We start from the raw sequence: 25,988 nt of genomic DNA, 5'->3' as shown, positions 1-25,988 counted from the left end.
ATTATTCTTTGAGACACCAAATACCTGACTCGTCTCTCTATCTTTTCCCCCATTCAAAAGTAACAATAAAATCAGGAAGCCAAGATAGCTAACTGAGGCATCTAATTGTGGTGCTCCAGGAAGGCAGCCAATATTTTGAATAAAAGAGCAAATGTTTCATGGTATAATCTTAAAGAGAGAGTGGCATGTGACCCCAATCTTTGTCTATACTGTGCAGTCCCCGTGAAAGCGTATCTGAGTGAAAGACATTTGATGCTTGTTTCTGAATACTCAGAACTTGTTTTTTACTCCCCCAGAACGAGCTCATCACATCCCATCTAACCAACTGCTTTTATCAGATCCTGCTCCCTGCAAATCATCAGACTTCCGATAACCTCAGTAATACTGTAGAGGCTACAAGAGCAATCCCAAACCTTCCTGAACAGCATGAATTCTAGGAAATCAGAAATGTCCATGGGAATCTGAACTCAAAGATCTTTCTCACCAGTTCTTTTGTCACTATTTGTAGGTGGAGTAGTCTCAAATACTTGTTTTCTTGAGCAGTGGTTTTGAAATAATCCCAGCTTCCATTATCACTGTCTCCACAGAGGAAGAATGAATGACGGGAAAACTTTTCCAGGGAAGCAGACACTGCTACAATTTCCTTTCTTTACGGTGACAAATTGGTAATGGATTTTTTCTCACCAGCTTAAAAAAGCAAACACTCTGACAGTAGAGATCAAGGACTTTAGTACCAATAGTCTCTGCTGACGCCAGCTTACAGCTTCTTATCTCCATTTGCCCTATTCCTTTTGACGGAATTCTCCATAGTAAGTACTACCTCACTAGAACAGACTTCTAATATTTCCCTTTTTTTTACTATATTATCACATTTTGAAAGCTCACGGGCCCTGCAGATACAGAACACTGCTGAAGTTAAACCAGTGGATGTATCAGCTCCTATGAAAGAACAAAGAGGAGGTGAACCACCACTTGCCATGTTTCCCATCTTGTCCCACGCACTGGTAAACTTCCCCAGGCCAGCTCATGTATCTTGTCATCTATACAGAATAATCTGGTGATGAGTGTTGTGGCTGTGGTGTAGTAGACTAATTAATTGCCTCTCTGCTGCCTGCATGTTGCTATTTATAGTTATTAACTGCCACAAATATTTTAAAAAATAAGAGGGGGGAGTAAATGTGTGTCAAATAATGAAAAGCAACCAACAGTAAATGCATTTACATTGTTATTATTTTAGACATATTATCTTAGAAAGTGCAGTAGATATTGATTGAACAACAGCCCTAATACAGAACAAAGGCCAATCCATGTCTGTCAGAAAGCTGAAAGCAAGGCCCCTCGTAAACTCCTGGCCATACTTACCAAAGAGAAGGTCTGTGTGTTATAGACAGCAGGGATATCCCGGCAGCTTTTGCAGCTTGGAATATTTTTCCTTCAACATCAATGCTTACAGCACTCGTGCATTCATCCAGCAGTGCATATTTTGGCCTTTCAAAAGTAAATAAAAGACGTAAGTATTTTGGACGGTATTCCTACACATGATGTTTAATTGAGACAACAGCAGAAAGTAGATGTGTTTTGCAGGAAAGCTGCCTCTCATCTGCAGCTGGAAGCCAGCTAGCACCATCAGGTACAGATGTGGCTTCCAGGAAGAATGTGCTTTATTTCCTGGTCCATCTGAGCACACAGTGCTCTAACTCCCATGTCCCAGTTTGACCTGGTATTACTCTGTTCTGTCCACAAGCCATGAAGTAACTACAGCCAACTCCGAGAGTCTCTATTCACTGCTGTGTACAGACTGCCTTTGCAAGGTTTCCAGTCTCAAAAAATAAAAAAAAACTCTGGAGCTTGGCTTTCCAACTTTCAAAAGCTCTAAGGCAGCCCACCTGTTTTCTGCAGTACTGTAGGACAGATGCAGGGAAGATGTTTATGCCTGATTAGATAAAGAAAAGAACATCCACAGAATGTAATGCTACACTGCTAAAAGCAAAGTTTAACTAAGAAGCATTGCCCAAGCTAAAAGCTGAACTTACATGAATAAATGACAGTGTAGTCCTATGCAACAGTCTAGAAGTACTGCACATTGTATAGAGATTACAGGCTACTACTGCTCAAACTATTACAGCAAACCTCCAAAACTCCTCCTCATTTTCAGATATTACTTAAAGAATAAATTAAAATGCTTACTTATGGTAAAACATACGAGCCATGCCCATTCTTTGTTTTTCTCCTCCTGATAAGACATCTTTCCAGTCCATGATGGCATCCCAGCCTTATAAAAATGCAAACAAAACATGTCAGGACAACGCAGGTTTATGATGAAAATACACCTTCACTTGCAACATCTCTGCAACCCCCAACTAAATTCATAAAGTTCAGGGCTCTGGATCATACCTTCCGACACATCAATGCCCTTCCACTGGCACTCCATTGGAAAGAAGTCCCAAATACCATGTCAGTGTTGAAAGTGGAATTTAGACTGCCCCAGTACATACATGCTGTTAAGAACTTTACGTACCATCTCTGTGAACAGGCATCATTGACATGCGTATAACTAACCATTTTTCTGCCATGTTTTTGCTATTCCATCTTGAAATGCGTGAGTGGAAATTTAAAAATAAATTCAGCATGTGAAAGGAAATAAACGTAAAGAACATAAGCAGCAGTGTCAGATTAGAATGCTTATTGCCTGGCTTCTCTCACTGCTGTGAGTCAGCAAACTCAGCAGGAGCACAAATGCAGACACATGGATGCAATCTATGCCCAGACAAGCAGTTAACATACAAAGCAGTGCATACAGACAGGAGCATTTTGCATACAAACTTCCTGATATTTTGTATTTAGAAGTGACCCACAGCTGTTAAAACACTAAGTATTCTTATTTAATATTCTGCATGGCCTCTAAATGACTTCTTTCCTCATCACTTTCAGACACATGCAACACGGCAGTGATGAGCTTTACCTGTGATGTGACAGTGGACTTGTGTTTCTGTGAGTATTATGGCATGGCTCATTCCTGCTCATGAAAAACTAACTTCAAATACCAAATCACAGCATTAAAAGTAAGTTTCTGGTTAATCCAGATAGTCAGAATAGCAAAATAGCAAGTAAGGTGAGTTTTGAAACGGGAGAGTGGGGACACAGAGAAAATCTGGTGAGACATTTCTCTCACTTAATCATCTATTCATGAGAAAGTTGGACAAGGGCCAAGTGAAGAAAGTGACATTTTTCCCAATCAGCCCAGAAGCACTGTAACTAAAACGTTAACAACACAAACAAAACCCCTTTTCTGCCACTGCACCACTGAAAACAAACAGCTGCTAGAGAACACTATGAGCAAAGTCAAGCAAGCAGGGAAGTGATCATCCCTCTGTACTCAGCACCAGTGAGGCTGTTTTCAGCTGTAGGCCCCTCATTACAAGAAAGACATCAAGGCCCTGGACTGTGTCCAGAGAAGGGCAACAAAGCTGTGAGGGGTCTGGAGCACAGGCCTGATGGGGAGCGGCTGAGGGAACTGGGATGGTTCGGTGCGGAGAAGAGAAGGCACATGCAGTGCTTTCTGCCAGCTGGCTCCTAGCAGAGATGGCGCTGTGTAATGATCATCACCCAGAGCAGTTCTGGGACAGGGGATGGATACACAGAAGTTCTGTGTGATGATCGGTCCTGGCACTGGGCCCACACAGAAAGCTGCAGTGCTGCTCCACCGGTGCTTCCCAAAAAAGCTTATAAAATGCCTGGAGCGCTCCTTTTTGATACAGGGTGTTAGAGGCAAGAGAGGAATGTCCTTCACAAAAGCCACAGAAACAGCTATGCTTCTGAAGGCAACACTCATGCTACTGTTTATATTTTCTTGGTTTAAAGCTGATAAAACAGATGAGCTCCGGGGCTGTGTTGTGATGGGAGCTCTGGATCCCAGCTAGGGTGTGGGTGGGTGTGCATGTGTGCACGTGCCCATGGAAGCAGTGCCCGTGTTCTGATCAGCTGGTTTATGAAGGCTTAGTAGGAGACAAAAATAGAATGAGGTTCATGAAAGGGCTGCAAAATGGAAAGGAAATATCACTTGTCAGCAGTCATCCTATTCTTTCCTCTGAAGGGGTAAGATCTAGCCTCAGTTCACCAGGATACAGTGGTCAGATCTGTGGTCCCTTCAGCTCTTGTTCTACTTTAATATTAGCAGTGCGTCCTGCCTCCTCCTGTCTCGATCCCTCTCTCAGCTTTCCTATTCACCACTTGGAATGTCTTAAACAATAGATAAGGAAGGCTCCTATTCAATACTATCCCTTTGCTATTTTAAAAATGATTTCCTGATATCTGGACAATTTCCTCTGAGCAATTAGCAATCTAACAATAAATAGGCTTCCTACAGTGCATCAACAACAATGCATCTGCTTGTTTCTCTTTTCTTTCTGCAGGTCAGTAAAGAACCTCAGTATTCTGGAAGTATCAGCCAAGTCGGGGGCTTTCATCACCCACACCTACATCCATCTTACAAATGAAGAAAAGAAATGGCTCATCTATGAATGCAGCACAAATCTCTAAGTAATGTAATCCTGGCATTCAGCATCCAAAATTCCTCACTGAGCTTCTTGGTACACATAGTTTTTGCTTGCATGCGAAAAGATGTAGATGTGATGAACACTAGATGCCTCTGAAATGCCTTTTGCAACCAGTATGACAAACAGCATGAGCAGTGTGCTGGGGCAGAGGAACAGCACTAGAAACAGATATTGCTGTCAGTAGAAATTAGCGATAGCCTCATGATAGCAGCAGCTCATTTTCTTGCATAATTTCTTTTATAATTCCTTCTCCACACTTTTCTGAAGGAAAAAAAAGGGTTACATTTGGGTTCTGTAGCACTACGCATCCTGTGTCCTCATGCATCCCTGTGCCTACATGCAAGATAACATTCGGCTGCCAAAAAACTGAATTGTAGAAGTTCCTTTTCCTGAATTATCATTTTTCAAAGCGGCTCATCAGATACGGACTGGAGAATTACGGAACGATAGGAGAAAGGCTGGAGCAGCAAACTGCAGCCAAGGAGGCTGCCCAAAGAGTTTCTGGACACAGAGCCTCCCACACTGTATGTGCCCCCAGGCAGCTGTCAAAAGGAAGGCAGCCCTGATGCTGTGTGGGATGAACGTACAAAGGGAAATCCTGAGCTGAGGAAGGCACAACGAGACAATCAATTGCATGAGCTCAGCTCAGCGTGGCACTGCAGGGATTTGTGACTCTTCAGAGCAAATGGAAAAGCCGGTGGAGCACACCAGTTACTGTCGGCATCATTAACAAAAGCAAATCCAGGGCTAAAATGATCCAGTGGAAAAATCTCAGAGAGAGGAAACATGCTTGTCGTGTGTTTATATGTGGCTTAGCAGGAGGGTTCCTTGGACAAGACCCAAACTTGTGACAAACGTGCACAATAATGAGGAATAATTATAATCTGGGGTGCTGAGAAACCATAAACAGGTTGAACTTGTTCAGTAATGTCATCAGTCCTAAGCAGACAGGCCTGGCCCTGCATGCAGCACGCTGCCTCACGCACTCATGGCTTCTCTCATGCGACAGGCTACCAGGCACCCATAGCTCCCATGCTAGTGACATGCACTAAGTACACAGAGCTTTTTACAGCAAGTCAACAAAGGAGCCACTCTATGCATATCCATGGACGTCTCCATACTACTCCTCAGGTTTCTGGACGTGCCTTTGTGCCACCCAGGCTGCATACAACCTTGTTATCCTCATGTTGCACACAACTGTTGCACTGCCATAGCTAGCAACATTGCAGGTGTTGACGGGGGACCTTATTGATAGCGTTACTAAGCAACATTAGTATCATGCACAAAAGCTTCCTCATGCTGCCTCATCGCACCAAGTACAATACACTGTAATCCTAAATCATCAGTGTCACTCTCTTCAGCTTATGCCAAGTTTGCCATGCTTCAGATGAGAGCAAGGGTTAAGGAGTGCAGATTTGCTGGAGCGCGATGGTGAGCAATGCAGAGGCATTCCTCTAACACTGCTATGGGATGCTGCAGGAAGGGAACTCTGCCCCAGCTGCAAGGGGTGCTGCTGTCGTGGGAACTGCGCTAGGGCTTGGGCTCAGCAGCATCAGGAGAGGTGATGTCGGGGCGGGTAACTGATATTTGGAGGCTTTTTGGTGTATTCTGCTGCTACTGACTGAAAATTTTTTCATAACGGTGACACAGAAGCTGAACACTCAATTGGAATACTTATTAGCTATTCTATTTACTTCTAACTGGGTCAAACCTTACTGCTACAAAAAGAGGATTTTCTGCCATTGGCAGCAATAATAGCAGGCTTTTTTTGGCACCTCTACCCCTGGATCTGGATGACCCTTGATCTGATGCAACGTTCAAGTGACTCAGCCAAAGACAATAAAGTTAGGCCAGGACAAACAGATTTGGAGCCAGAGCTGCATATTCCTGGCTCCATCTGTCTTTTCATAACCGCCCGCAGGGAGCAGACTTCCACAAAGCTATAAAGCGCCATATTATACGTGCGCGGGATTCATGGTCAGTTAGAGCAACGAGGTCAGGCCACAGGGAGCCTGCCGGCTGGCAGAGGCACAGCACTGCGGGGATGGGTGAAAGGGAAAGAGGTGGAGTACAGCCTATAGAGATGAAGAGGATCTACAGCAAAAATACAGGAAGAATTACATTTTGTTTCTATACTGAGATGATTGGCAGACGAGAGCTTTATTCTCGAAAGCTGTTTGAAACAGTGTTGACAAATCGCGTACGTACCCAAGAACCTGAATAACTAAAATTGGTTTTGTTGCTGGTTTTTTTTTTTCAGATGCCATACGTTTACAAAATACGTATATAACAAATAAACAGAAACTTGCTGAGGATTTTTCAGCACAACTTTTTCCTATTGGAAAATGTAATTTTTTTGTTAACTATCAAAGCAGTTTGCAAAAAGAATGAGAGACAATTTGGGGCAAATCCCTTGTCCTACAAGTTTTACATCGGCCTTTTTATTATTTTGCAAACAAAACATTCAGTTTTACGAAACCATTTTAGTTTAAAAATCTAACTTTAAGTAAAAGAGTAAAATAAAAAATGGAATAAAAATAAAACATTCAGCCATGCATGAACAAAGATGTCAATTGTTCACTTTCAAGAAGCATTTTTCTGGCTTGCTGGTTCAAAAATAAGAATATGATTCTTTGATCCAAACTGGGGGAGCTCTGAAGAATATGTGAGTATATGAAATCCATGTAACGCGTCAAATCATACGTCACAGATTTCCTTCCCCTCCTAATGCCCAAGGAGAAAAGAGACTAAGTAAGTGTATTATGGTCCTAAAAACGTCCTGGTATGTAGTAATCTGTCCCTTGTTTTCCGGCTTTGCCCACTTGTGTCATTTCAGATTAAAGTCTGTAAGACACTCTTTGTGACATTTGTTTCTGCCAACCATTGCACAGTGTTCCTCTATCCTCATCCAAGTCAGGATCCCATGCAGTTCCCAGCACCCTCAATACTTTTTTTACAGCCCGCTTCCTAAGTCTCACTTGTGCAGTTAGACAAGCAGAAAAGTAAGAACGGGATCAGCAATAAAACTAGATTACTGTCTTTTGGCACAGAAAGTGGAGCAAGACTGACCCAAACCTGGGTTTTCAGTTTGGCAATGAGGAACACCAACCCAGGCAACAGCATCTTAGAGGCAAACCACAGTAACTGCCTCATCATCAGTGACAAACTCTGGCTGCAAGGCTATAAACCACAATGATGCACATTCAGAGACCGCTGGGGATATGGTTTTGGCTGCTGAGGGTCATGTGCTGTTCAGTACCTCTGCAAGTACCAACAGGCTATGAATGTACACTCCATAGTGGCTTCCTGCCACTTAGAATTTAACTGCTTCTCCTTTACTAGCTCCCTATTCCAAAACATCTGCTCATTCTTCTGCAGACTGCACACTTGACTTAGAGAACTAAATGACTCAGGGATACTAACAGTAATACTTTTAATATCAGTGTAGTGAGTACAGACCTCCTCTGCAATTATTCCAATCAGCAACTTTAGCTCCCTGCCCCTCTTTTTAATGCCTGTGTCATAGCATCAGGTCTGAATGAAATAGAACGCTGACATTTTTATATTCTATTGTATCTTGAGGGTCAGCAGCCACTAGTACATTCTTAGCTAAGACGCATTAATCCATGAATCCTCCTCTTAAGGCAAACAACACTGCGAGCATATTGGCAACTTAAATGGCAACTGGTAGACAGTAAAGCTTTACTGTCAGTCCGTGTCATTTGGTTATTGTTAACTTGTTTACACTGGTGTGCTTGCTGCTGCTAATGATAATGGAGGGAGGTAAAGGTCAGTCTCACTAATACATACACCCAAGGAAGGGATTTTGTGAAAGTTTTTACAAGAATATGCAATTTACCTCCTTCTCTTTGAACTATGTGGTACAGATGAACCACATGCAGGATACACTCCAGATCTTGATCTTGGTAGCCTTTCTCATGCATGTCTTCCACGGAATCAGGATAGATGACCTGATCACGTAGTGTTCCAATGGACATATAGGGTCTGCAAAACAACACAGAGAAACTGGTAATCCAGAGCTGACTCCAAGTGAGCGTATCTTATTGAGGATCTATGAGCAGAGTACAGTACTTTAAACACCACGTTGCTAAAACTGGATTTATCTGTGGATACACTGTGGGTGAATGCTTTCCTAAACTTATCGTAGGGACAGTCTACTGTTTACATAACAGTTGATTACAACACAGTAACATGGGTATTATTACTATGAAAACAAAATGACAGAACAAACATAACTTCACAGCCCATTCTGAATGTTTTTACTGGGAATAAGAAGCAGCTTCTAAACCACCACATTCCCTGACCAGGTAATCTCATCCCCCATACTAAAAGAAGCTGCCTCCACCCTGGAGCCAGGGTTTACTGTCGTGAGCTGTGCACAGGTCCTAAGAATTCCCTTAGCCTCCATACAAAGTCATCTCAAAGAACAGTTTCACAATACTTTAGATGCTATAAGGCCATCCAGTCAACCTAAGACACCAGCCACCTCCCACCCATGCATGCCACTGTTCAGTGAGCTTCACTCAAGTGCCAACAAAGCACAGGTTGGACCTTCAGCACAATGAGTTTTCAGTTTTAGTTATTTCCTGATTACTGGGGAAAACAAATAAATGTCAACAGTAAATGTGAGAATAGCCCTGTTTATTTCAAGTGATCCAAATCCAGCATCTGCTTGCAAAGGCCAGGCCTATTAGCACTGTATGTAGAGGCCTCATGTTGATAATTCCCATTTCTGACCTGCCTCATCCAACCAAATAGTCAGTGACTTTATCAACCATGTTGATGCTGTGTACAGGCTAGACTCAGTGAGGACTCACTATGCAGTCCCGGAGCTGAATTTACTGAAGCAGCTGAGACGCTTTAGGTCAAAATTTGGTCTAGCACAGGGAAAGTTAATGCACCCTAAAGAACCTTGGTTTATGGACTCTGATGGATCATTTGAGCAATTGGGCCAAGGACTGCTGGTCACATGGTTATCTAGTTCTTGGAAACTGGAAATACTCTGGGAACAATCTGCAGGATTTTGAGTTCAGAGATGAACATAAGAGCTGAAGAAAAGTCAAGCTCAAGACCCTGTCCCGCTTTTTGTGCCAGAAGTCACGCTACCTCCCTCTGGGTTCATCTGCCAAAACAATGTTTGTCTTACTAAAGCTGTGGCAGTGCCAGGGGTTGATGACACAGAGGAGCAGCTAACGCTGGGCCAGCAGTAAGGAGTCTTTCAGCCAGCTTACTCTTGCCACAGAGAACGGATTGTTTGTCATAGGTTTACGGGCGTTCGGCCCGGTTCCGTGACGAAGGGGACAGGGGATCCACGGGTCCACGACCCGGGGAAAAGGGAAAAGGGGAAAAGGGTAAGGAGATGGCCCTGAGAGCAAAGAACAGCGGCAACAATCTGAGGAGAAACAAACTAATTTACTAAATAAGATATCGGAATGCAAAACAACACACTATAATACAATATAATTACAATTTAAGCTGATAAATCCAATACAGAGAGAGAGCATGTCCCAAAATCAAGGTAGGCCTTACTCTACTACCGACGATAAGACGGCTGGAGAGCGAGGTGCTGCCAAGACGAGAGACGGGCGGAAAAAGGGACGAGGTCTCGTGATCTGCAAGTTTTTATACTGCGAGCTTTTATCTTTTCCCTCCGGCTGGAAATGGCAACAGAGGAGCAAAGTACCGTGGGGAATGTAGTAGTCCTTCTCTTCTGAGAACCAGGTATATCCACTACATGATGTTATGATGTGGGATACCAATAACCGAAAATCACAAAACCATGACATGCTGCCAAGACAAGAGACAGCGGAAAAAGGGACAAGGTCTTGTGATCTGCAAGTTTTTATACTGCGAGCTTTTATCTTTTCCCTACGGCTGGAAAATGGTAACAGAGGAGCAAAGTACCGTGGGGAATGTAGTAGTCCTTCTCTTCTGAGAACTAGGTACATCCACTACATGATGTTATGATTTGGAATACCAATAACCGAAAATCACAAAACCATGACATTGTTGTTCGTGCTGCTGGCAACCACATTGGTCCGTACCCACCTGTAGATACACTACTTTCACCACCAGTTGGGTGAAGGTGGGAAGAGCAGGGGATCTAACTGCTCACAAACATCAAACATCTGGTCATCTCCCTGATGTGGGCAAGATGGAGCAAACCCAGAACCACAGCTCAGATACAAGCACTGCTGCTCCTTTTTTTTTTTTCCATCAGGAGCAGCAAACCATTTAAATTAATGGGGATGTTGCAAAACCTTAACTCTAAACATTATGTAATTTCATGAAGTAATGATAAATTACATTTCCACAGAGCTCTCCGAAAAAAAAAAAAAAAAAAAAAAAGCAATCTGCAGAGGTCTTTACTTATTGCATATGTAGAAATAATTCCATTTGCGCCAGACTGCTGCCATCTCTGGGACAGAAGACAACAACTCCACCTAGGCTTAGAAAAATTTAGCTAAGGATGCGCATAAGACTATGTAATTTAGGTGAAGCTGCAGGTGAGAGCAAGGAGAAGAGTTACCTGTCATATAATTTGTCTGGGGATTAATACTCTAATCTTCTGAAGTATGATTCTCTAATCACTAACAGCTCTGAGATTTAACCTACAGCAAAAGCAGGAAGGCAAAGCTCAAAAACACCACATGAGGACTCCTGTTCCCATGCTGAGTCACCAGCACCACTTTCTGGTACAACTGGATTTTCCTTGTGGTCTCCTATCTGAATGCACCAGTTAATATCAAGCTCACCCCTCCCCACCTAGTTTGTAAAAAGAAACAAAAAGCCCAGCCTGCAGTAGAATAGTGAAATCCTTCAACTAGTAACTAACAGAAAGGAAAAATGGTTTGTGGTTACGGGTCTGTCCCAGGACGTGGGAGAGCAAGTTCTGCTTCCTCCGTCTCAGAAGGAGCCACTCACATCCCTGAGGGCGCACTTCATCTTGCTTGGCATAAAGTTTAGGGCTTCAGCTCTTGTCAATACAGAGAGGCCCCCCTGCAATCGATTCATTGCATTTGTTTTAGAGCAGGGATGGATTTCCTCCTGGGGTTGTCTTTCTCCCCCAGGGGGGGCAATGCACAGACAATAAACTTAGCCAGCTTCTGAAGGGCTAATGCTAGACGAGGTTTCTCTCACACTAAGCCACGCTTACCTACCCATAACTTGGGTTATTGAAAACAATAACCTCTTCATCTACCATGCATGCCACGTAGACAAACACAATAAAACCTGTTAAATGCCAGAGGTTATTGCAATTGAGTTTACATGTGTTTGATAGCTAGACATTAGGTAGCAAGAAGTCTGAGAACCAGGATACAGCAAGCATAAAACCTTGTCTTTGCTGGTTAGCTCCTTGTTAAAAGATGGTTTTCATTACATTTTTAGCAGTTCAAACAACAAAACCAGTCTTTTTGTCCTGAAGTTACACTCTAATTTAACTGGCCATAATTGATTTCTTATGAAGTCTCTGCTTTCAGACAGAGCGTCTGGGCGTCTGGCTGGCAGAAAGCAACTTCTGTGCTGTGTGGGTCATGTCTCTGAAAGTAACAGCTCTGCAATTATTATCATTCTTTCTCCGCTTCCTGACAAGAGAGTTGGTTTTAGACAGTACTTGAGATCAGTAATTTTTTTACAAAACTTCGATATCAAACATCCAGAATGCTTAGCAAATGAACAGATTCTTGCTTAGTTTTCTGGAATTCCATGGCATTTATTGGTAGAGACATTTTCAGCACTTACAAACCAATCTGTTCAGGCTAAGTTCGATGTTTTTATCATATCACCAGTGCCTGTTTGGTGCACTTAGTGCTTCACTTTGTAAAGCTGAAACTTCATCTTGCTAGTAACAAGCTGTCATCCCCAAGGTTTAGGACTTCTCCCTTGCAGTGCAGGCTTTAAAGAAAGATGATACCAACACATGCTGCAATCTGAAGCCTATGGTGCAGACAGTTCCCCAGTGCCCTGTTGATACATTACATGGTATACAACATGGGCAAAACAAGAGAGAAATCACTAGGGAGGAAGGGCAAGTGTTGCAGTTGATACCATCTCTTTATTGTGTTAGCTTTGGTTGAGGGAAACGGTGGCGGGAGGGGGGGCAGGTGGTACTAAACAGATTGGAGTACGTACCAGGCATTTGTCTTTCCAAAACGTAGGATGACAAATACATCGGAGATGTTAGGCAACACTAATATCTGTTCATTCATTGAGGTCTTAGAAAAACAGAGGGCTTCACTTTTTATGTACTGAGTTAAGGAAGATGTCTTGCTTTGATGCCAAGAAATTTCTTTTCCAAATTTTGAACAAGTCAAATCCACATGTAACATTTACAAATACTTTCTGAATGTATTCAAAGGTGTTTTGATCTTCTACGCATATAAATTGTGCTAACAGAACCAATAACCTGTTCTGACATCCAGTACATTTAATAGAATTACAACAACTAATCAATATACACTTTGAGAGTCTCTAAAGCAATCTGAATGGGGCAGAGTCCTAATTATAAGCATCGTGAAATAAACAAGGGACTGAAAATACATCTTAATTAAGCGGTTGGTGTCAGAAGTTAAGAGAGACCAGCCCAAGGAACTGCTTCCAGGTACAGTCTGAAGAGCTCGACTTCCTTGGCATAGGTTGTGATTAACACTTTATCCATGGAAGCTGAAGTCTAAAAACATGAGGTCTGTGATTCTAAACCCATCTCCATTCCTCCAATCAGGATTTGACTTGTCAGTTGCTGTCCAAGATTGTTTGCAGTTAGTACTGCACTATTATTCTCTCAGACAGAAAAAAAGTTACAAAAGAAAAGCCTTATCCACTAGAAAATGAGGTGTAAGACTACTGTAAACTTTCTGGCTGACAAGGTGCATATTTAATATAACCAAGAAAGAGTGTGTGTGTGGGGGGGGGGGGGGGGAGGGAATGCTACACCTGAAATCCTACATATCAGACAAATTGCAGCTAGGATTTTCAAATGAGATTGCGATCATTTCACAGTGCCAGCTTTGACATCTGAAGCAAAATATACTCCAAATTTAGGAACTTTTATTCAAGAAGATGACACTGGAGCCCAAGTTCCAGTCACAGAGGTGTCTTCCTAGGAAGCCTGAAAGATCATCATGAGCCAGTGCTTGCACTAAAGAAACTCCAGTCATGAAAGCACAGCTGACACCTACAGATATGCCCCAAAGTCCTCTAAATTCCCAGAAGGTCCAGCCCAGCAGGGAACAGTTTTAAAGCAACAGTTTTAAATTCAGCACAAACCAGAGGCTACTAGAGATGCAAGATGAGGGCGTGTACTCTAAGCTAAGGGTCAGCAAACCTTCCTAAGAACTGGGTTCAGGCTAAGTTCTCAGTTTGCAGGGGATCATTTTCCCATTTTTCTAGGCTAGCATCCAGGTTAAAGAGGAGTCAAAGGGAAGGGCACTTTGTGATCTTCCCACTGAAGCCAAGAAACTGCTGCTTAGAGACAGCAATCAAGTGTCCAAAAGGAGAGTAAGGGGAAAGAGCCTAATTGTATACTATACTGGTCAGACTCCTCAACTGGAAGGAGACTTTAGTACCAATCCTCGCACCACATATTATTTACCCTGTTTCTTTTCTATCCAGTGCTCTCTAATCTAATACACAGTAACCCCCTTCTGTAGCATTGCAAAAGCTATTGAAGGGGGTTCCAATGGTATTTAGGCGCCTGCTCTCAGGAGAGGACTCATTACAGATAAAGACGTTTAACATTCAGCTCTCAGTCTGACACCTACATGGCAGCAGAGACCCGAGCTCAGACAAACACTCAGAGATTGCTATGGATTAACTCTAGGTGGCTCTCTATGCCTACCACATGAGTTCCCAGGATAATTTTCAAAAAGCCCTAAATCTCTTCCGGACTGCCTAGGGCACCCACGTGTATTTAAAACTTTCTTTCCCCTTGCTGTTGCCAAGAGTCTAATTTTTAGGTGCTGTAATACCTCATGAGGAATGACCTCAGTAGAACTCCAGCTCTTGCCACACTCCTAATGTAGGTTAGCAGGAAGACACCACAATTTCAACAGCAGCAAAACTTAGCAGTGGTGATGCTCAAGAAATTCCAGGTTCCACTAAGAAAAGTGATCTGGGCTCCTGATAGCTCTTTGATGACATGAACAAAATAAACAGCAAAGAAGTAATGAAAGCACCACCACCACAACTTTGAATAGTGAATGTGAATTAAGGTCTCCGATGACTGCATTCACTACTTTCTCTCACACAGAAGGTGATGACACTAAAGAGTTACAGTAGAGAGAGTAAACAATATAATATTTAGCGAACGTTCAAAAAAGGAACAGCTTCAGTTTATTGCACTGTATCTAGTTCAAGGGATTTTAGGGCCAGCTAAAGTTTCAGCAACCCTTCTAAAGACATAAATAATTGATCTCTCTTTAAAGTACCCTACAGTGAACTTTCCTCTCCACTCACACAGAACTACCCATGAACATCCGCTAAATATTTCAGGTGGATCAGTTACCAGAGTAGAATGTAACCAGCCTATAGCCATTAATATAGTTCATGGAAATGAAGTGCTCAGAACGGAAGATTAATTCTCAATGCATACAATTAGAATCAAAGACTGAAAAAAAATCACACTAGTCACTCTGTGGCTTTTTCTGCAGAGAAAAAGTATATCTTCAAGAAAATAATCCGGGAGGAAATAATAAACAGAAAGATACGCCTTTAACTTAAAGCATTATTCATGCTCAGGCACCATCTCATCTCATGATTTACTTACTCATCATTACTAAACACAATATAACTAGAAGTGGTCAGATGGCACCACTTAAAAGAGTAAGGTGCCATCTTTTAAGATTAAGGTGAACAATTCACAAAATTATCTTCCTGTTCACTCTATTTGTATCTGGTGATTGAACAAAAGAACACACGTATAATTAAAAATAAAAAATAAAAACTAATAAAGTAAAAAGATAATACAATTGAATAAAGAAATATTAAATAAATATGAAATAAAATAAAACAATTAAAAATAAAAATTAAAAAACAAAGCTCAGATCATTTGTCCAAGCTATGAACAGCTATGCAATCTGAAATAATTACACTCTCTGCAATGAATCAAATAAACCAGCCAGCCAAATGACAGAAAGATGTTTGCAGGCCCAGTCTTTTCGTACCGTCCTCACGATAAAAGGATGAACTGGATGGATGATTAGGAGACCAATAAGTTGAAGAAAAAACGTAAAGCTATTCTGGACACGAGTCTGACTTCCCAGTTCTGGCAGGCACACCCAACCCAAGAGACATTTCTGATCTTTATCACAGCAGTGTAACACTCTGAGCAAGGCAGTGTCCCTCTTTCAGAAAGACCCCAGATTATTCACGGTTTTGCAGATCAGAAGAGAGAACAGGAAGTGTAGACAACGAGGCAGCAACATCAGATGCTGCTTTTGCTCTGAGTTTCTACAGCGCTCAGCTGTCCGTGCCATTGTTTCTTTCATGCAGTGGAATACGGGTATGCAAGCAGTACCAGAGCAACACCATGTGTCCAATGAGACACCTGTCCACAGGTGGGAAGTCACACACCGCACTGACTTTGCTCTCTCATCCTCTGCAAAACACTTTTGCTTTACATATGCCAGAACATAATTGCACATAAAATAGAGACACACCACGTGAGTGGATATATGGAATGTTCACTATAGCCCTTTTATAAGCATTATGGGTACCTGAAGTAGCCTCAAAGATGCTGTAGTAATCTTTAGCAGAAATTAAAATTGATAATTAATGTAAAACTTTAGGCAGATAAGTCTGGAAAAGCCTTCCCTATTTGGAAATGCATGCTTCCATCTAAGCTAGGCTAGTATTCTGCTCAGCTGCAGAAACCCACCTACTACATGCTCCCACAAGGCTACCATATAATGGCTCAAGAACAAACATCTGAAAACACAGAGTTCTGAGGACTGTTCAACTTTATCAGCAGAACAGACTCATCTCAACTAGAAGTTACTCATTCAAGTCTGAGTTAGTCACCCCAGGCTCTCTTTGTGGTGAACTAGTGCCTCCAGAAGGTCTCATGTGTCCTAGATGTTTGCCCTAGGACACAGACAAACAGCTGCAGTGGACAGAACCAGAAGAATGTTGTACATTGAGTAGTTTATGATCTTCGTAAGAGCTGATCTGGGCGGGCACAGTCTTGGGCCGTGCTGCACATGCAATGTGGCCCTCAGGCCCATGCTGCACTGCACTTATCACCTGGCTGTTGCACAAAGGTAGTTGGCTAATCGTAACAGACGACCCTGTAGACAGCTCCTACTTGGCACCAGCAATCACACCACCTGCATGTCCTTGTCTTTATCTTGAAGTGAAGCAGCACATTTTCATGCCAACCTCCTTCTGCTTGACAGTGGAAATGATAAACAGAATTGCTTACTTTTAAGACACTCCTATCAGAACCCTAGAGAACCTTAGCACAGACAGGATCACTGCAGCATGTGCCGCATAACTTTGGGTTCCAAGCAACTGGAAGGATATAGTCATCACTAATATGATTAGGAGGACTGGAGCTCCTCACATATGAGGAAAAACTGGGAGAGCTGGGACTAGAAAAGAGAAGGTAATCTTATCAACGGGAATCTTGGGAATCTTATCAATGTCTAGAAATACCCGAAGGGAGAGTGTAAAGAGGATGGAGCCAGGCTCTTTTCAGTGGTACACAGTAACAGAACAAGAAGCCATGGGCACAATCTGGAACACAGGTGCCACCTGAACACCAGGCAGCACTTCTGTGCAGTGCAGGTGACTGAGCACTGGCACAGCAGCCCACAGGCTGCAGATCTCCATCTTGGAGATCTCCAGAAGCCGCCTGGCCATGGCTCTGGGCACCCTGCTCTGGGTGTCCCTGCTGGGGCAGGGGTTGGGCCAGTGGGATCCAGAGGTCTCTGTCAACCTCAGCCATCCTGTGTTTCTGCAATTATCTACACTATCAACTTATTTGTTATATCACCAGTTAAATGAAACTTAATTAATGCCTAAGTTTGGATGGCTTTCTTACTGGGACTGACAGACAGCTTTCATTGGTTCATTGTAGCAGTGAATCATCCTTTGGAGGTAGATAGTTCTGTCATTATCAAGCTCACATAAGGATGTCTAACTTTTAGCTTAAATGAACTTACACACTAAAGGTAGAATTTGTCTAAGTTCACTGCTTGTTGTTTTAACTTGTTGGGGTGGAGGGGCTGAAGACTTGTATCCAAAACAGGTCATATTCTTCTCTCTGGAAAGTGGATAGCTGCTAGCGAATACTGCCTTGTCTCCAAGGGAACGCAGAACACAATCACCATTTTGAATAAAACTTTTATTTACCTTGGAAACCATAGTGAACTGAGGGACAGAAGGTGACATCCTCAGCCTGCAAGAGCAGACCCTAAGGTGTCTGAATGAGCATACCATGGAGTGGTTGGGAGATGGCTGAAGGTCCAGTTCACCTTGGAACTGGGACACAGTTCTGAAGCCTAGGAAGCAGGAACAGTCAAAAAGCAGAGCCCATGGAGCACGGGAAGAAGGATCGCCTTCTCCTCAAGGGGGAGCTGTTGGCTACCTCTACTATATGGGTCATAGAATCAGAATGGCTTGGGATGGAACCAAGTTCCAACCTCCCTGCCACAGGCAGGGCCACCAACCCCCAGATCTGCTATTAGATCAGGTTGCCCAGGGCCCCATCCAACCTGGGCTTGAACATCTCCAGGGACGGAGCACCCACAGCCTCTCTGGGCAGCCTGTTCCAGCACCTCACACTCTCCCTGTGAAGAGCTTCCCCCCAACATCCAAAATATGGATACTTCAGAGCACAGAACTCTGCAACGAGGGTTTCTGATTGAGAGCTAAAGCAACAAGTACAGAAAAGGTCTTCTTCCCAGGGCAGATGATACAGTTGTTATTAGGGCTTTCAGCTGCCCCCTGCTCCCAAAGCCAGCATCCCTTCAGTATTTTCATAGAATCACAGAATGGTTTGGGTTGGAAGGAACCTTAAGATCATCTAGTTCCAACCTCTTTGTTATAGGCAGGTCTCCATACAGAATAGAAGTTGAGTAAGTATCAGTATGTCTTCATTCCTCATCCACGTCCTGTTGACACTCCCAGAGCCACAGCTTGCCCCAGACAGTCCCCTAATTGGAAGGGATTGAGGGATCAAAACCTCAGTGCACACTGAAGTCCTTCACAAACATCAGACAGATGTTGCATTTATGTAAATACTCCAAACTCCAGTGCAACAAGTTGACACTTTCAGCCTGGGATTTCTGCAACTCTTTGCCTAATAAAAAAACTTGTAAGCTTTAATCAGCTGATTCTGAGTCTGGCTGGTACCTTACATGGCCTGAGAGGGAGTAGCAGCTAATCCATAAAGCCATTTTTCACCTCTGACTACTAGCATAGGTACATCTTGTTCACAATGTGCTATGAATAAAGACTGTCATTACTGATATCCCTGTGATCAGTCAGCACAGAGCAAATGAAAAATCTTCAAATGTTACAGCTGTGAGAGAGCCTTCAGTGAAAACAGAGAGGTCTCCTTGTGATCTTGCCCGGCTAAGCTTCAGCTAACCTACATGGTAGTAAGACAAGAACATTTCTGTTTTAAGCGAGGTAAGAAAGAACTCCCTTCAACCAGCATGGAGAATTTCAAATATTTCTACTGGAGTCACAGCCAGATGAAATGGGAGAAGCCGTGCCCTGGCCAAGGGGATAGCCTAACAGCCCTCACAGTTCCAAGGCCACCCTTTCTAAGGGACAGCAAAGTACTGAGTTAACCTACCTTTACCTTAAAAACAAACAAACAAACAAAAAAACAAACAATAAAGCAGCAGCCAATACCTTAGAGCAAACCTGTACCAAGATAGTACGCATAACTGAAGTAAGTACACTATCATATCTTTTATATTAACACCATCTATCATAAATATTTTTCTCATCTGTCAGGTAAGTGGTGAACTTTGGAAATAAGCATATATAATAGGATTGCCATGAACTCCGTAACAGTAAGTATCAGAGATGCTGAGTGCAAAGGAATAGATATCTCCATAACATGAACTAATGGCAAAGTACTGAAGAAATAAGTCAGTGTAGTGGTACAATATCAGCAAAATGCTGATAGGCAATGAAGATTGCTAGTGGTGTTGGCATGTGTGGTCAGAGTACAGTGCAACTCCAACATCTCACCAAAGTGATCATAACCAAAGACAGCTGTATGAGCTGACAAGAGATGTGCAAAATACGTCTAACATAGCACAGAGACATTTGAGCTTATCTAAACAAGCTGGGGCAAAGGGACTCACATAGCCATATTAGCACAGCACTTCACTTGGACAACTTTCTTATCAACAGACCATACACTAACGAGAATGTAATCTAATACAGAAGAACTATATTATTCACTATACATGCATATACTTTCACATGTAATATGGGGTACCTGGAAGTGAACATAACAATTTTGCGAGATGAAAATGTTTAGGCAGTCAACAATTGTCTGGAAAACAGCCATATTGTGATGCCAGTGGCCACTACTAACTATGTCCATGCTTAAGGTAACATGGGAACCATACAATAAACTGCAAGGTTTCATATACTTATGATGTAAAAATTATACTTATCACTTTATTATTTATATCACTCAGAACTGAAATATTCTTGTTTCGTAGTCAAGGATATTTTTAGAATAGAGAAGAAAAAACAGCAGACAGGAAAAGACTTGCAAAGGAACACCAGAAATAGAACAGACTTATGCAAAACCAAACAGTTCAGGAGGGCCACAAAAATATTTAGCTCGTAAGGTTACACACTGACCTAACATTAATAGAAAGACAGCAAGATACAGGTATATAAACCAAAAGCGATGCAGAACCAACAACATTTGATACTAATACAACTTTGGTTGCCTCTGTTTTAACATCTGAGAAGCCTGGCACTGAAGGAAAAAAATATTAGAGCTCTAGCAGAATGAGCAACAAAGAGAGACAGAATAGAACTGGACCACAAAATCAGCCTAGAATCATAGAATCATTTACGTTGGAAAAGACCTCCAAGATCATCAAGTCCAACCATCAACCTATCGAGCCCCATCACTAAACCATATCCTTTAGTGCCACAGTGTCACCACCGCAGTGACTGCTGAGAAAGCAGTCAGGGTTGTGTCTTCTACCAGACTACCACATGGAATTAGAGAGAAGCTATGCCTACTGCTGCAGAAACACAAAAATACCCAGACTGCAGTAGAAACAAGCTGGAGAGAGAAACCAGTAAAAATGGACACGCAGAAAGAAGTACAGTGGATTAAGAACCACTTTGCTCCATGAATGTCAATCAGTGAATCAATCCTCAAGAGAGACAAAAACAGCAGTTTATGTTTTAGATACGTCCTATGCTGAGGAGGCTGAGGAGTCATGGTAAAAGGCTATGGAAGCAACAAGGGCTGGATGGTACATTCCTCAATCCAAATAAGACAATATTTTTAATCAATATCCCAATGGTAACTGCAGCTTTCACTGCAGCTTTACAGTGCAGACAATGAAGTACATTCCTTTGGTGTTGTCAAGGTAACCTGCAAGTAAGTGGGTGTAAAATTCTGCTGGCATTTATATCAAACAAAGAAGAACTAAGTAGAAGAGAGCCAACGTATGCAGAATCTGAGTTTCCTTACAACTGAATTAGCTGAGACTTTTAGTTGAGAGCAAGAGTACGCTCACTAATTCCACTGAAACTTCCTTCCCACGTTGAAGGCAAACAGAAGGAACAGGGCACAGTCTGGAGAAATAAGACCACTTTTAGATACATTGCTGATGTGCTATTGAAGGATTGATTAATTCTTTGACTCTTTAAGCACTGCTAAGCACACATCTTGTGATCATATACCTAGCGTTGATACTCACACTACCCACTATGTGTATTTCTTAACTTCGTTTAATTTCAAACAGTGCTTTTGAATTCTGATTTGAATCACGATTCCTTCCCAACTAGAACATCCACAAGCATTCCTCTTTTCCCTGACGCTACCTTCTTGACCAGTTATTAAGAAAGCATTCAAAGAGGTGATTAACACAAATGGATTTGACTTTGAGAAGGAGGAACAGAGAAGTAGAAAAAGGCATAAGAATACATGCTCTGAGAGTTACTGAGGCTCTAATCAGAAGTGGTAAGACCTGCTAAGCTCTTTTCAAATGACCCTTTCACGACACTGATCCATCCTTGAAAACAAGCTGCTTTTGGCACCACTATAGTGCTGGACTGCTAAAGGGAAGACAGAGAGCCTCTCTCCCTTTTGCCCGCCTCCTCTTTTACAGGCATGTCAGCCAGCACAGAGCTGTGCTCATAGAAAGCCTTGGGTTCACACTCCCTGCTCCTCCAAAGGGCAGTTTGGCCCATCAGCATCCATCAGAACTGTGACTGCCAAATTCTGAAGGACTTGGCCATGTACAAGTGGAAAAAAAAATATCTCACAGTGACTTCAGAGAGGTAAAATCCAAAGGAGGAGAATAATGATGCTAAGCAATCCAAGAAGATAAAAAACAGGGACTCTTGAGACTCTTTTTTAAAGCCTACAAAAGGCTAGGAAAAGCTAACTATAAAATGTTGGCACTGTCATGAAATTTGGAGTATACAGTGAGATAATTCACTTTTTAACATACCACACTCCTGTGTGTAGCCTTTGAACTCTGCAAAAACATTTGGTTTCCCATGCACTTTTGCAATGCTACTAACACTTCAACATTACAAGCAGAGATGAAAAAACAATCTTTTCAGTAGAATATTTTGTTATTTAGAAGTTACCATGTTCTACATCAATATACATAAGCAGGTAAGGTTCTTTTCAAAAAGAAGCAAAGCTTCCTTTCAAGAAGAAGCAAAGAAGGCTGATGCACAATTACATTCAGCTACATGAAGAAGAAGCTCTTACCAGGTTCCGTGGTAACTATATTGATTCACGGAGTGTCATCTCCCATGTCCTTAAGACAACAATCAAACATAACAATGCTATTCTAATTCAGTGCTCTAATAGACATCCATCAGTTTGAGAGACTTTTGCTCCACCCTAGTTTTCACTTATTCAGCAAATGAAAGTGTGATGTAGATGGAACCCAGGTGATACTGTCTTATTAATCCCAAATCCTCTTCACCTGGAACCTAAATTTTCCCTATAGTTATACTGAAATATGTACGTGATTAAATGGAGGCACAGCACTATCTTTCTCAGTCTGAAGTGCTAGAATTATTTCCAATAACAAACCGAAAGCAATCCTGACCAAGCAGCAATTTGTACAGAGTTAATTACGTAGTTGCACCAGTGTGAACTTCCAAAATAATCAGCTCTAATTTCAGGACTTTGGAATGATTTACAAACCACTACAGAAATTCTAAATGTTTTTTAGAGCCAGGAATTGATGAAAAAAACAATTAAATGTGGCCACATTTAGGCCACAAGTAAATGAGCTTTTGAAAATCACTTTGAAGTGGAATAAAGGCAGCAAAAAATACCAGGACCACATAAGGCAATCCATATCTGATCCAGGAATGTGTAAACTTCAATCTGAAACTGAATCTCCTTCAAGTCATTCTTAGTATTTCTGCTAGTGCAGTGGTTTGCAGAAGCCATCCAAGACTTCTGCATCACCTTGAAGAATGGTAAGCCTTCCCTCCTTCTGACCTGGAGCACAATCCAGGCTCACAATTCCCAGATATTTCTACAAAATCCACCTGTTTGGAAAGAGGGTGGAACCAGACCGAGCCCTTCTTACATAGGTGCTTGACAAACCTTTCTTCAGATGTTTATACACTCTCTAAGCCCAGACAGCAAATGCATTAGGAAAACAAAGGAGCTCAGAATTCTTAAAGGCATCCTAAGAAACAAATCAGATGGCTGTCCTATAACAATGCCTTCACTGCACTCAGTCACACTGACCCACAAATCCCTAAAAGATTTGCACCAGGGGAGGTTCAGGTTATATATTAATTCCAACCTGAAATTGGAATAATATTCTCCTCAGAAAGACTGGTGAGGCATTGGAATAGGCTGCCCAGGGAGATGGTGGAGTCACCATCCCTGGAGATGTTCAAGAAATGTGAACATGTGGCACTCGGTGACATGGTTTAGTGGGCATGGTGGTGATGGGTCAGTGGTTGGACTAGATGATCTTAGTTGTCTTTTCCAACCTTAATGGTTCTACGATCGAAATACAAAGCATTTAAAAGTCATGGGGCATACTTCTGAGCCTACCAAACCCACACCAAGACAGCTGAACTCTCTACCAAAGTACATTTCAGAATCTTCAGCCACAACAGGGAGTACTCTTGTCAAAAGAGCACTCTCTGTCACTCACCGTTACCCCTTGGAAAGGGAATACCTTAGTAGTGTCTAAAAGGTCTTCCAGGGCTATAGTCTAGCAGGATAACAGAACCAGAAAGGATAAATACAAAACTGCTGTTCAGTAAAAAAATAAAAAATAAATAAATAAATAAAAATCGGTAGATTAGCAACAAACTAACCACAAACATGAAAAAAAGACTGCTCTCTGCAAGAAGCAAAAGGAACTGAAAAACAGGAACATCTGAATGGCAAAGGTCATAAAAAATCAGCCACGTCTGCAAAATCTAGCAACTTGGGGAAAGGTAAAGGTGGCAGGAGGAGATTGCAACCACCATCTCAGTTTGATGCTGAAAAGCCCTGCCCTCCAGCAGGCAGCATGCATGCTAATTGGGATACATAGTTCATAGAAAACTATGAAGTAAGATGTACCTATTGATTTTGCTTGTAAAAAACAAATGCATGCACAAGACTTACATAGATATTATGTTGTGATCTGTGAACGTGTGCTAACTTTATGGCATCACCACCTGGCACCCAATCTTGCGCAAAATAGAAATAAAGAAATATCTCAGCTCGGCACGTAGAATTGGCTCACTGCACACTGGGTGAAAGGACCCCATTCATGGGACAAAGGAGTGCAGAGCTCATGCGGAGCCAAGGCATGGCAACGTCCCTCAGATTTCCTGGAGACAACCCAGAAGCAGCATGACGGCCTCACTGGAACAGGCTGCCCAGAGAGGTTGTAGAGGCTCCTCCTCTGGAGATACTCAAGACCCATCTGGACGCCTACCTGTGAAACTTCTTGTAGGGAACCTGCTTTAGCAGGGAGTTGGGCTCCATGGTCTCTAGAGATCCCCTCCAACTCCTACAATTCTCTGACCTCCACACTGCACCCTTTCTCCTGGGGGATGCTATCAGGATGGACTGCATAGGAGTGCTACCTTCAGGGTCCACTGCTAAGATGGTGTATGCCAATTTCTACATGGGGTCACAGAGGATGGCAGAGATGCAAGCTGAATCCTAGTTGCTGGTTGAGAGATCCAAAATGAAGAAGTGTGCTGAAGCAAACTCTTCCAGCACTGTAAAATTAGGGGAAACAGCTATAAACAATGTTTACGGAAATCAAAACCCAAGAGACAGGATTCAGTTCCTTCAACCAGCACCTTAGCAAATCTGCCTGAACACACTGAGCGCCTTGATTCTTCAAGACTGAAGGGGACATCAGTGGGAAGGGCTGCAGGCAAGTCAGCCTCAGATATTGCTCTGAGAGGGGACCAGAATCACACAGAGAACAGAACTGGTTGAAATTTAAGATTTTCTGCAACAACAACAAAAAAAGAATAGCTTTTATTTCATCTAAGAATAAAACTGATTTTAGGAGCATTTCACACAATGGGAATCCTGAAATACTGTTTTCGAAAACATTTAATACAGCATTTTGCCACAACTGCCTGTATGAAGGCCTCAAGCCTGCTGAGAAAAGTGACGGCTCAATGTTCAGCCTGTCACACAGTGGTAACATTACTGAATATTGCTCTTGACATCTCTTTGTTTCTGATCTGACTACAGAGCAGAAGCAGGTAAGGTCACTTAAACCAAATGTTCACAATTGTTCACTATCCGCAATCAGACTTCTAGAAATACTGGAATTACCAAAACTTAACACAAAATGTGTTATAGAAGAGTTGAGTATTCTCAAAAATAAAAGCCTTGTCTATTTCAAACTGGTCACCTAACATTAACAAACACTTCAAAAAACGTGGGATTTGATTTTTGCATACATTCATCAGCAAAGAGTAAAACTAGGACTATAACTCTTGTAGCTACTGCAAAGATAAAACCTTTGAGATTTGAGGATAGGAAAAACAATGTGGAAAAAAACCCTGTATGGGTTTACTCTATTCTCTATGGAGTTCAGAGTTTGATGAACTGAAATAGAACAAAAAAGAAAAACTGAATAAAGGCTTATTAAATAAATGAGGCAGAGTGTCTCCAAAACTAGTTTTACTTGTTTGTATGCCGACATTTTCTTCAGAAGAAGAATAAAGAAAAATACTGTTCTCCAC

General features: G+C 42.2%; 1 protein-coding gene across 1 annotated transcript in view; it reads right to left on the bottom strand.

The window, feature by feature from the left end:
• Positions 1–25,988, bottom strand: part of ABCD2 (ATP binding cassette subfamily D member 2) — a 47,146-nt gene that overhangs the window by 5,488 nt on the left and 15,670 nt on the right. The window contains exons 7-9 of the mRNA XM_021384624.1: positions 8,416–8,561; positions 2,188–2,272; positions 1,363–1,488 (exon numbers count right to left, since the gene is read on the bottom strand). Coding sequence (XP_021240299.1) covers positions 1,363–1,488; positions 2,188–2,272; positions 8,416–8,561 — 357 coding nt within the window. The remainder of the gene's footprint in view (positions 1–1,362; positions 1,489–2,187; positions 2,273–8,415; positions 8,562–25,988) is intronic.

The sequence above is a fragment of the Numida meleagris genome, chromosome 1 (assembly GCF_002078875.1).
Source record: "Numida meleagris isolate 19003 breed g44 Domestic line chromosome 1, NumMel1.0, whole genome shotgun sequence".
Classification (NCBI taxonomy): domain Eukaryota; kingdom Metazoa; phylum Chordata; class Aves; order Galliformes; family Numididae; genus Numida; species Numida meleagris.
This window is presented reverse-complemented; position numbering and strand designations above follow the sequence as displayed.